Source organism: Phycodurus eques, chromosome 2 (assembly GCF_024500275.1).
Source record: "Phycodurus eques isolate BA_2022a chromosome 2, UOR_Pequ_1.1, whole genome shotgun sequence".
In the NCBI taxonomy this organism is placed as follows: Eukaryota; Metazoa; Chordata; class Actinopteri; order Syngnathiformes; family Syngnathidae; genus Phycodurus; species Phycodurus eques.
Genome location: NC_084526.1, coordinates 11,865,934 through 11,878,777, shown reverse-complemented (window position 1 = coordinate 11,878,777; position 12,844 = coordinate 11,865,934). Strand labels below are relative to the sequence as shown.

The window sequence follows — 12,844 nt, the reverse complement described above, 5'->3', positions numbered from 1 at the left end:
GCGGCTCTGCCTCACAGTTCTGAGGACTCTGGTTCAAATCAGGCCTCGCCTGTGTGGAGCTTGCATGTTCTTCCCATGCCTGTGTGGGTTTTCTCTGGGTACTCCGGTTTCCTCCCACATTCCAAAAACATGCACGCTAGGTTCATCGTAAATTGCCCATAGGTGTGAATGTGAATGTAAAGGGTTGTTTGTTTATATGTCCCATGCAATTGGCTGGCAACCAGTTCAGGGTTTACCCTGCCCAGAGGCAGCTGAGATAGATGCAAGCACACCCGCGACCCTAGTGAGGATAAGCGGTACGGAAAATGGATGGATGATCTCTCATTATTCTCAAAGTGTTTGTCCTCGTCTCCTAAACGGTTATCCTTTTTCCCTTGACAGAAAAAAAAAAACATAATACGTATGTACTGCATATAGATTTTCATGCATGATTTTCAGCATATAATGCATTTGTGTTTTTTTCTCTTTGACATAAAAAATAACGGCATAAGGAAGGGAATTTGCTCACATTCCTCGATACAATTAAATAACATGAATTCTTTGTGTTGTGTCAGTATCTCTCACCTCGTATGTGATGTTCCTTTCCTAGTCCACTCTATGCTTTGAGTTCCATTTGGTGAAAAAGAGCTTTTTTTCAATGTTCACTATCCTACGCCCACACAAGTGCTGTACGCACACACTGTCAAAAACTGCTAGGCTAAGAACATTTTGTCAAAACGGAGCTTTTAATCATGGTCTCTTGAACATGCTATAACACAAACACATGCACAAATAGGCCCGCTTGACAGACACAGACTCTCTTAGATCACTTAGCTGGTATGAACATGCGAGTAGACAGAGGAAAGGGAGCTGTCCGACACGGCCAGAGTTTATGTTCACAGGAGTCGTCTGTCTGTTCTGCAGCGGCAGGAATTCATAGGGACCAAATTACATTAAAAAGATGGATATAAAACTTTAATGGAATGATAAAAAGCAGAGGAGGAAACGTGGGTCTCTCCATTTCTCTGTTCTGTCATTAGGCTCCTTTTTTCTTCCCTCCCCATTTTTTTCCCTCCCATTTTTCCTTTCCATTTCTTGTCCTATACCTTTCCTTTTTTCCTGTATTTCCCACTCCAATCTTTTCTTTATTTCTTATCTTCTTCAATTCTGGCCATCCCCACTTGTAAATAGTTAAAGAGAGAGTTGAAACTCACTCTGCTGAAATGCAAAGAAGACCGACAGAGCAGAAAGGAGATGAAGAGGTGAGGAACATGGAGAGTGAAAAAAAAGGAAACCTGTATTACATAGTTTATTTGAATACTTAGGAATTCAACCTATGGTCTGCAATACTTTACAGTGAAGTATACAGTATATTATAACAAATGGGCGCAGGCAGAGTCCCAGCTCACAATCAAGTTACACCGGATTGGGTGATGTTTTTTTTTGTTTTATTTATTTATTATTTGCCATAATTAGCTCTACTTATAATTTTTGTATGCAAGTATATATAGAGGCGGCACGGTGGCCGACTGGTTACTGGTTACGGTGCCTGCGTGGGTTTTCTCCGGGCCCTCCGGTTTCCTCCCACATCCCCAAAACATGCATTAATTGGAGACTCTAAATTGCCCGTAGGTGTGACTGTGACTGCGAATGGTTGTTTGTTTGTATGTGCCCTGCAATTGGCTGGCAACCAGTTCAGGGTGTACCCCGCCTCCTGCCCGATGCTGGGATAGGCTCCAGCACGCCCGCGACCCGAGTGAGGAGAAGCGGCTCAGAAAATGGATGGAAGTATAAAAAGAGCCAATATTTGAATGGACAAATAACTGCATTTAAAAATTAATGGTCTATAAGGGTTAAGTCTGGAGATCGTCTTGGTTGAAAACATTTGGTGATGTCAATGGGTCACAGTTTCAAGTATTTCCGCTAAATATTAAGCCTTCACTTTAATCTTAATTAAGGCATCTGTTCTAATAATTTTTCTCACCTACAATGGGGTATTTTGTTTTTGTTCATTTTGTTACAAATACTATCTAATCTTTTAATATGTGTAGCAGATCCAGGTGAAAAAACGGAACTCTAATCTCGTCTCATATTCATCTTTTGATGTCAAACTCATTTTTTCCCCAAAATGTTTCTCTGAAGAAAAAAATAAATAAATGTTGCATTTCAGTTTCTCATTGCTAAAACATGGGGATTAGAGTTTTGTCTGATAGTGGGGAACCACAACATTTTAACGATCACCAGTGATGTCTGCTACATCCCCAAGAGACATAGTGTAAGTATTGTACATTTCAACGTCATTATTAAGGCGAGAGTTACACAAATGGAGCTCTCTTTGCATGTGTGTTGCAAATGTAATTCTGCCTAGCAAATCGAGGGAATCAGGGTCGTAATTTAATACATCCTTAATGTCTGCGGATGTGTGTGTGTGAGCCTGAAAGCATCGGCGTGTTAAAGTGCATTTGTGTTCATGTCAGCGTGCATCTATATATCAACAACGCTAGGATGTGTACAAACACACTTCTTGTGGTGTGTACATGCGCACAGATCAAACGTATGCAAATCTCAGCTGCTTAATGATTATGTATGCCACAATAATGTGCTGCTAATTAATATATAACTTTTCACTGAAGAGGCTGCACCAGTAGCTAATATGATTCTATTACCACAATTAGCCCACAATGACACTGGCTAGGTCACTCAAACTCACATACACAAACACACACACGCACACCACCACACTATACAGTATGCAGGTCTTGCTCTCTCACACTATCAGGGTGTTTCAGCTTGCTCAAGTCACTAATAACTTCCTTATCTTTGGGTTTTCTCTATTAGGAGTTAAACCAAATCCACAATGAAAAGTATCACATACTTTTTATGAAGAAGATGATGATAGCTTTTTGATAATAGGCAGCTAAGAAAGAGAGAATATTGTAATTGCAGTTCTCTCAGAATTATGTAAAACACTGTTGCCAAGTCAAAATGCCCAAAAAATAAGTGTTTGCCGTTAGCCACCATAACAATCCCCAGGTAACACATTCATATAGTATGCCTCCTAAGGGGTGTGAGCAATATAAGGCATCATGGCAATATGATTTAATCTTAGTAAGTAGAATGATCCTCCAGTCTTTCAGCCCATTGGGTGAAAATTCCAATATTTCAGAACCATTTAATGTTTTGACTGATAAAATAGCTCACCTGAATGACTAATTGGATCTCATTTAGAAATACTACAGTGGTACCTCAACTTACAAGTGCTCCAACTTATGAGTTTTTCGAGACAAGGCTTCGCCCAGACGTTTTTTTGCCTTGGCTTGCAAGTAATGACTCGGGTTATGAGTGCGGTTCAGACCATCCGTCGCTCCAGTGTAATAAAGAAAAAAAAAATGAAGCAATTAAGATGAAACCTCTTAGTGGAACCTCAGTTAACACATTCACTGCCATTGACGGCTTTAGAAGTCAAATATCCATGTTAATTGGGAAGGCTGGCAGTGAATGAGTTTAACAAATTAGTTGACAACCTTATTTTCTGGCCAAATATTGCTTAGGTTCTTGAACTATGCTTCTTGAAATGCATGCAACTTAATTCTCTGTGCGCGTCACATTTCAGTTTTTAATTTTTTTTTTTTACTAAAAATTAGCCCTTACTAGCGGCACGGTGGACAACTGGTTAGAGCGTCTGCCTCACAGTTCTGAGGACCGGGGTTCAATCCCCGGCCCCGCCTGTGTGAAGTTTGCATGTTCTCCCCGTGCCTGTGTGGGTTTTGTCCGGGCACTCCGGTTTCCTCCCACATCCCAAAAACATGCATGGTAGGTTAATTGACAACTCTAAATTGCCCGTAGGTGTGAATGTGAGTGCAAATGGTTATTTGTTTATGTGTGACCTGCGATTGGCTGGCAACCAGTTCAGGGTGTACCCCGCCTCCTGCCCGAAGATAGCTGGGATAGGCTCCAGCACGCCCGGGACCCTTGTGAGGATAAGCGGCTTGGAAAATGGATGGATGGATAGCCCTTAGTATGTCTCCCAAGAAAATGAAAAGTGCCAGTGATTGTATTGTAAGAAGCTGAAGATCTTGGAACGTAAACTCCGCTTAAACAAAGACAGACAGCCCTTCTGTTGTAGCAAGAGAGTGAAGTGAGTAACAAGTGAGCTGAAGTTTGCAGATGACACCACTGTCATCGGCCTCATCAAGGACGGTGACGAGTCAGCATATCGACAGAAAGTGGAGCGGCTGGAGCTGTGGTGCGGCCGACACAACCTGGAGCTGAACACGCTCAAGACTGCAGAGATGATCGTGGACTTCAGGAGGCATCCTTCACCACAGCTGCCCCTCACGCTGTCCAGCTGCCCTCTCTGGTCTAAATGACTACAGGCCTATCGCCTTGACATCTGTGGTCGTGAAGTCCTTTGAACGTCTCGTGCTGGACCACCTCAAGAGCGTCACAGGTCCCCTACTGGACCCCCTGCAGTTTGCCTACCGAGCGAACAGGTTTGCGAATGATGCAGTCAACATGGGACTGCACTTCATTCTAGAACACAGTGCAGTGACCTACGCGAGGATCCTGTTCATGGACTTCAGCTCAGCGTGCAACACCATCATCCCTGAATTCCTTTCCAACAAACTTCTCCAGCTCAGCGTCTCACCTGCCATCTGTGAGGCTGGGGGAGGCCACCTCATCCACACGCAGCATCAGCACTGGAGCGCCCCAAGGTTTCGTCCTCTCTCCGCTGCTCTTCTCTCTCTACACAAACGACTGCACCTCAACGCACCCGGCTGTCAAACTCCTGAAGTTTGGAGATGACACCACTGTCATCGGCCTCATCAAGGACGGTGATGAGTCTGCATATTGACAGAAAGTGGAGTGGCTGGAGCTGTGGTGCGGCGGACACAACCTGGAGCTGAACAGGCTCAAGACTGTAGAGATGATCGTGGACTTCAGGAGGCATCCTTCGCCACAGCTGCCCCTCACTTTGTCCAGCTGCCTTGTGTCAACTGTCGAGACCTTCAAGTTCCTGAGAATTACAGTCTCTCAGGACCTGAAGTGGGCGATCAACATCAACTCAGTCCTCAAAAAGGCCCAGCAGAGGATGTACTTCCTGCGGCTTCTGAGAAAGCATGGCCTGCCACAGGAGCTGCTGAGGCAGTTCTACACAGCGGTCATCGAATCAGTCCTGTGTTCTTCCATCACAGTCTGGTTTGGTGCTGCTACAAAAAAGGACAAACTCTGACTCCAACGGACCATCAAAACTGCTGAAAGGATTGTCGGTACCCCCCTACCCACCCTTGAGGACGTGCAAAATCCTCTCAGACCCTCCACATCTCGGTCACTAGCTCTTCCAGCTCCTTCCCTCAGGTAGGCGCTACCGATCAATGCAAACTAGAACTAGTCGACATTCCAAAAGCTTCTTCCCTCTTGCAATCAACCTCTTAAACACCTAACCTACAATTACATTACAACATGCTGGCGATTTTTTGACTTGAGTTCGTTGTCACATTTCTGTGGGGCCAATTATGTATTACTCGTGCACTCACTGTAGTAGTCTCGCCACGCTGCACTATTTGCACATCTGTTGTTGACCAATACTGGCCACTCATGTCAGAGTAGCATCTGCTCCATTTGCACACTGATTGAGGAGTATCTGCAACATTTGCACAATCAACATTGTCCCAGATTATCGCACTACTCGTCACTTTAAACTGCATACACTCCTTGAAGTCTCAGCGCCCTTTGCACAATGGTCATTGCACCGGACTATTGCAATGTTGGTCATTCGAGCTGCTCTGGGGGCTAGAGGACTCTGCATCCTTTGCACAATTGTCAAAAAAAAATTTTTTTACCGTCATTACCAGACAACTAGCAACCCTTTATTGCTCAGTGACTGTTTTTTTTTTTTTTGTCAATGTCTTTATGTCTCAATAGTGTTCTCTGTCAATTGACTGTCTGTTGTCGTACTAGAGCGGCTCCAACTACCGGAGACAAATTCCTTGTGTGTTTTTTTGGACATACTTGGCAAATAATGACGATTCTGATTCTGATTTTGATTTTCATATCTGTTGTTTACCAATACTGGCCACTCATGCCAGAATAGCATCTGCTCCATTTGCACACTGACTGAGGAGTATCTGCAACATTTGCACAGTCAACATTGTCCCTGATTATCGTACTACTCGCTTGAAGTCTCGGCGCCCTTTGCACAATGGTCATTGCACCGGACTATTGCAATATTAGTCATTCAAACTGCTCTAAGTGCTCTGCATCTTTTTGCACAATTGTCAAAAAAAATAAAATAATGTACCGGCATGACCAGATAACTAGCAACCCTTTATTGGTCATTGCTTTATTGCTTGACTGTTTTTCTCAATGTCTTTATGTCTCAAAAAGTGTTCTCTGTCAATTGACTGTCTGTTGTCGTACTAGAGCGGCTCCAATTACCGGAGACAAATTCCTTGTGTTTTTTGGACATATTTGGCAAATCAAGATGATTCTGAAGGAGAAAGACGGCACTCACTCGGCCACACCCCTTAAAGGCAAAACACACAAATGTGTGTGCGTGTGTGTGCGAGAGAGAGAGAGAGAGAGAGAGAGAGAGAGAGAGAGAGAGAGAGAGAGAGAGAGAGAGAGAGACTTGGCTTAATTACACTTCATAAAACCAATTCATTTATCTTTTCATTTTTTCTCATTTTTTTTTTTTTTTCTCATTTTTTTGTGCTATTTTTCTCCAATGAAATGTAACAAAAAAAATGGTGGCGTTTTTCAGTGGTACAAACGAATAACTGGCATTTCAATTCATTCCAATTGGGAGAGTGGATTTGAGAATAATTTGAGTTAAGAGCTTGGTCACAGAACGAATTCAACTCATAAGTCAAGGAACCACCGTATTTGCTTTTACACAGATGTTATCTACCATGTCTCATTACATTACATTATGCGCTTGACTCTCTCAGCGACATAATACAACTGCAGGTTGTGTGTTTCTTCATAACGCACGACCAAAAATTAGGTGATTTCTTTATTGTTTCCATTTAATGTATGATTTTTAACATTGTTAATGGTCGCTACACTGGACTTTATGTTAAAATATGCATACTTACTGTCCTCTGCTGTGCGGAGGGCTTCCCAGGCGCCTGTCGTCTGTCCATATGTGTGTGAGACTACCAGTCGGAATAGATACTGGGTGTATGGAGAGAGACCCGGCACGTAAAAGGAGAAAGCATCCGTCACATTTTCCAGGAGCCTGAACATGAATAGGCACCAACAAACACCATAAATAGCACACATTATAATTGGGCTGTCGTAAAAACCTAGTTAAAAAAACAACTATAAAAAGATCTCAGCTCTCTCAAGCACCTCAAATCATATATAACTGCAAACAAATACAGTAGACCACCACTATTTAGGGGAATAGGTACCAGGCCGGACCGCAAATAGCGACGAGCCGCAGATAATTGACCCCCATTATAATTGCATTGACATTTTTTGTGTCTTTCTTTATTATTATTTTTTTCTACTCAATAGCATTCTTTAATAAGCGTGAATAAACCACCAAACCAAAGATGGTTTAACCATCTTTGGTTTGGTGGTTTAATGGTTTAACCATCCTTGGTTTGGTGGTTTATTAAACCACCAAACCAAAGATGGGGTTGGGGTTGGTCCCCCCGATAAAAAAAGAAAAAAAATATTGAATTGAAAATTTAAAAAAATAAATAGATACAGCAAAATCCGCAGGTGTCAAACTGCGAGTATGCGGTGGTCCACTGTATGGCTATAATAATGCCTGAAAGTTGAATAACTATTGGTTAATACTTGCGGTGGCTAAAGGGAACCAAAACACGTAGAGATTTGATACTTGACTTCAGCTACCTCTGTTAATTTGTGCTAAATATCACTCCGTCAAGAGAGTATCTTGCTTTGAATTGATTCATTTATCTGGTCAGCTACTGCAATATGTAAAGCTTTGAAATGTACTTACCAAGTAAATTATACAAAATTAGATTTAACTTACTGTTCATACCATTGTGGAAAGGCTATCCACAGAGCCTCTAATTAAATCAACATTAACGTGAGTGTGTTCATGTGAAAAAACTGAAAGGTGATAATCAAATTTTTATTTTAATCCATGAACATTTGTTAGCAGTGCACTACTCCTTCAATCAACAATTCAGTTGTAAGTGAGGTATCTCCCTCCATTAATTGCATGGACTCTTCTCACTGCTCCCACATGGTACCGGGTTGAGTATCATGTACATGATGAGGGAAACTAGAGTAACGTAAGAGACTATTGTCATGAATGAGGGACCATTGGGCATTTAGCATTAGAACCACAGAAGGGATGAATGAATGAATAAATCAGGGAACAATGAGATCTCTAAAGCAGAAGAAGAGGAGGGCATGCTGTCTGTTTGTCTGATATATAATACATGTACCTAGTCATTTATTTATTACCACAGAATGAAAGCCTCCTCCTCTTGGATTAAATTGCAATTTGTTGTCAGGAAGCATGTAATGAATACATATTGGATGCACAGCCCCTCTCTTTTTATTCTATCATGTGTTCTGTACCTATCTGTCGCCTTTTGCTCCTCTTTGATTTTCCTTTTTTCGGTGGGATTTTGTCTCAACCTCATCCCTCCAGCTCATTCCCCTTGCCTGTCCTGATGGTCTGTCATTTTGATGTGACATATTCTGCTGTATTGTATAATGTATCCATGCATATGTACTGTACACGTGGATGCGTATTTGTCTTCCCCCTTTGAAAGTATTGGAGTGTCGGTTTCTGATATGAGGTGTGTTATGAGTGTATTTTAGATCACTTATACTTTACATGCTTTTGTCACAATTGTGCACATCATCTTTGCTACACCTTGCCTTATCATGGGTGTCTGGGGTGATGTCCTCATTTGTAGACTGTAGTGAAGAGGGCCCGGGGCATTCGAGTGTGTTGGTTCGGACCAAGACACATTTAGACTGGTGCTTGTTGCGCAAGTGAGTCTCAAGGTGGACAATCCGTCTGGAGCTACAGAGAGAAAAATGGTAATGGGTCGAAGAGGGGAGAAATGAACAGCATGTAAAGACAGAAACAGGAAGATGCAGGAAGTGAGAGTAGGTGACACAACAGGAGGCAAAGTCTTAAGACTGTGGGATCAGATTTTGTATGTCCCTGGCATAGCGATCACTGAGTCATTCGAACTTGGCATGCTCGCTTAAGATGCTAGTTCCCCTCCTGAGCACTGACAATGAGGTCCCCTTGAGCAAGGCACTGAACCTCAAACTGCACAGGGGCATGTCACCATTGAACATTCCTTTTAGGCTACAATTGCTCCATTAGTATGTGTGATATTTCTTGCACTGACACTTAAAAGACATTGGCCGACGGCCGCTTAAATACACAACTTCATAATTACCTACTTACCCCCTTACTCATTAATCCCTTTCAAACTGGCCATCTAAGCGGGTTTTTGGGTGACTTTCTGCCCTGCCTGCGGTCCTGTGTGTCCTATATGGAATGGTAAGTTGAAGTCAACCTGCAAATTTTTTAGCTTCCAATGTGGGATCAGTGGTGGAATGTCTCCTGTTTGTAAGGGGATAGTGGGAAGAGTAGGACGTTTAACACCAGAGATTTCACTGCCCACACCCCTTTCTGTTGAGAGCAATTGGTGTAGCAACTCTCCCAGATGTTGCCCCAGATGTCATCACTCATTTAACCATCTGAATATTTGAAGCTGCAACAGTTATCTGAACGCTCACTAAGGAAAGGGCAATGTCCCACTTCTGTATTTTATATCTGGTTATGTAGTTTTTGTATTAACACCCTTCAACACTGCACTTAGCACAGCGCAGTGCGCCATCGACCAACCCATTCATTGTGTATGCGCTGCCGTGACGCAACGGTGGGCACCTGACGCCATGGCACAGCACGCTGTGACATCTTTGCGCATCCAATAGGACAAATGGTGGTGGAATGATTTTAGAGTTTCAAAAGATTTTGATGGACTTTTACAGTGAAAGAAGCATGGAGGGAAAAATTGAGAAATCATTAATTAATGTGGTGTGTCCCAAGATCAGGGACACAAAAGAGATGGTGATCCTTGACGTGGTCAAAAAGAAACTGCTCCCTGTTCAGCCTGGAGTACACCTCGAGCAGTCTTCACGGAGCTGCAGCTCACGTCCAATCCTAAACTGCTCTAGAACAGAATGAAGCTTCGGCCTACTTTCCGTCCAAACCAGTGTATGGTTCCTTTGCAACCAGTGGCAAATACACTACGGGCAAGCTTGCACTGTGCTCCTGACATCCCGGCACCATTCTACACCCTACCCTGCGGTGGGCGCCGCGAAAACCAAGTGCAGTGTGTAACCACCTGCTCGAGAACAGCAATATATTGTAAACAAGACAGAGAATATGTGGATGATATTTATGGTTATAAGACAAAATCACGAAGAAGATTAATTGCCAGAGTGCAGCACAAGCTTGCTTTTTATTTTACAAACACACTCAGGTACACCCTAAGAAGCTCACCTCTTGAGTAGTGACCCTCTTTTACTGCTGAGTGTGATGCAACAGTGTTTGTACTTTAAAATGCTCTTGAGTCAGGACGATGACCATACTCTTGGTGGATATGTAGGGGATGTGAGGAAAAAAGCGATGGAAATATGTTAAGGATGACAAAAGTAGAAGAAAATGAGGGTGCCGGTTGTTTTGACTGTGTAAAATAAGAGACACTCTTTGGATGCTGAGAAGTGACCCTTCAATCAAACAAACTGATCTGACGCTACAACAGCCACACTGATTGCACAAGTCATCTTAGCACAAGGATGGCTATTAGACACACATACACACTGGTGAGCCTTTGTCTCTCTCATGCTGCGTTAGCAGGTACAATATCAGAGGTGTCACTAATCGTTTTAAACTATGCACTTTTATGTTCACTTCTCTGGGCCTGCTCTCCTCCTCCTCTCCTCTTGCGTCTCCTACTCGGCTAGCTCGCCTCTGTTCTTTCATGGAACAAGGACGCATCAAGACAGTTTGCCTTAAAGACGTCTAAAGAGATGCCAGAGGCGCAGAGGTAGAAAGCTGGTTGGAAAGAGAGGAAACGTCTGCTATTTAAAATTTATACTTTCTCATGTCTTTGTTTTGAACTTGAACAGTGGAACTTTTTCTGTGTGTGTCTTTTGTTTGAGAAATGGGCACGGTGTATGGGTATTCAACTCTTTGGTTAACATGAACTAAAGCGTTCCGTGTGTTTGTGCCGTATGCAGTAAGTTTGAGTGATAGTTTGGACTATGGAGGTATGCAGTCTACAATCTGCAATATGCACGCACAACACATTCCACAAACAAGGCAGACCTGCTGCACTGAAAATCCTCTGCTTTGAAAGAAGTTACGGCAAACTATGTTCAAAATCATCACTAATTTATTTACTTTTAATTGACTTTTTCCTGGATAATAAAAATGTTGTATCCGTTTTTGACCTATTAAAATGCATACTTGTACAGACTCCCGTAAAATGTGATCGGATTAGAGGACAACCAAAGTCAGACAGTTGTTGAAGGAGATTTGTACATTTGTGGTACCTGCTGGAGATGTTGTAACATTAAGCGACAGGCTCTCGACACAGCCCTGTGTGTTGCAACCTTCGACCCAGAAGCTGTAGTTGGTGTACGGCTGCAGGTCCGTCAAAGTCAACCACCTACTGGCTGCTGTGCCTCCGTCCAGCACCACATCGCCATCTGACAGACGACAGAGAAGTGCCATAAATCTGACTGAGGATGTTTCATACATTGAGTGACATTTTTGTCGTGGCACATTTATTTATTAACATCAGCGTGATGGCGGGAATCTGATTAATAAAACATGCACACGTGGAATGGGGAAATGGAGGCGGGAGAGAAAGTTGGACAGGAATACTAACTGGGAATGATCAAAAGAGAGGTTTCCATATTGAGGTTATGCAAGGATAGTCAAAGAAAAGGGATCTGAAAATCCCACAATGCAAGCCTATCCAATATATTTAGATGGACAGACGCACACAAACACATATCAGGGTTGTGTGAACTGATGAAGGCACTGTGTATCAAAGCAACACTGGCTTATGGGGAACTAGAGCGAGACACCATCTCTCTTTCTTGTGCACCTCTTCTATCCCTCCCTCCACTCGTTTTAATGTCTGCTCCTGTGTGAGGAGCAGATCAAACACTGACGAGAGTGTGTGCATGTGTGTGAGCGCGTGACTTGATTAATCTGTGCAAGTTAAAGGACCACTATGCGACTTTGTGCTCAGTCGGTCTATTCTCATTTTGTTCAATTTTCTTCTTCCCCCCTTTCTGTCGACTTTTCTTGTTTGTGTTGGCTGTATTTCACTGTTGTGTTGTTTGCCATGTGTTGTCTAGTTCTGGCTTGCAATCTTTTCCAATACAAAATCTATGGAAGCACAATTCTCTCATCCTGTTGTATTACAGCAACTTGACTTTGTTCTACATTCAATCTTCATACTTTTGTTTTTTGCTTTGGTCTTCTGAGTCCTACCAAAGGCACACGTGAAATCATTTCTCCAGTTTTTCTCTACCACCGCAACAATTTGAGTCTTCTTCTTATCAGGCACCCCTTTTTTGCCCGACTTTCACACAAAGTTACTAAGTTGGTATACAGTGTATTTGCAGACATTATGTTTTACTCATCTGCTATGAACTTATTTTAAAAGGTTTCAAACCAGAATTTATAAGCATATGAGTTGCGGTAGCCGGAAAAGCTGCACATGCCGAAACACTGAAGTTTAACAGAAAAAGTTTTATAAAAAAAAATAATTACATGAAGTGTGGAACATCGGGGCGGCACGGTGGAAGACTGGTTAGAGCGTGCAAAAGC

The 12,844-nt window shown here is 42.7% G+C and overlaps 1 protein-coding gene across 6 annotated transcripts in view; it reads right to left on the bottom strand.

Annotated features, from left to right (window-relative positions):
- The window catches only part of ush2a (Usher syndrome 2A (autosomal recessive, mild)), a 239,970-nt gene that overhangs the window by 96,592 nt on the left and 130,534 nt on the right, over positions 1-12,844 (bottom strand). For all 6 annotated transcript variants that reach the window (XM_061667225.1, XM_061667224.1, XM_061667255.1 and 3 more), the window contains 3 exons: positions 11,554-11,709; positions 8,851-8,998; positions 7,077-7,219 (listed from right to left, as the gene is read on the bottom strand). In XM_061667225.1, the coding sequence (XP_061523209.1) occupies positions 7,077-7,219; positions 8,851-8,998; positions 11,554-11,709 (447 nt within the window). The remainder of the gene's footprint in view (positions 1-7,076; positions 7,220-8,850; positions 8,999-11,553; positions 11,710-12,844) is intronic.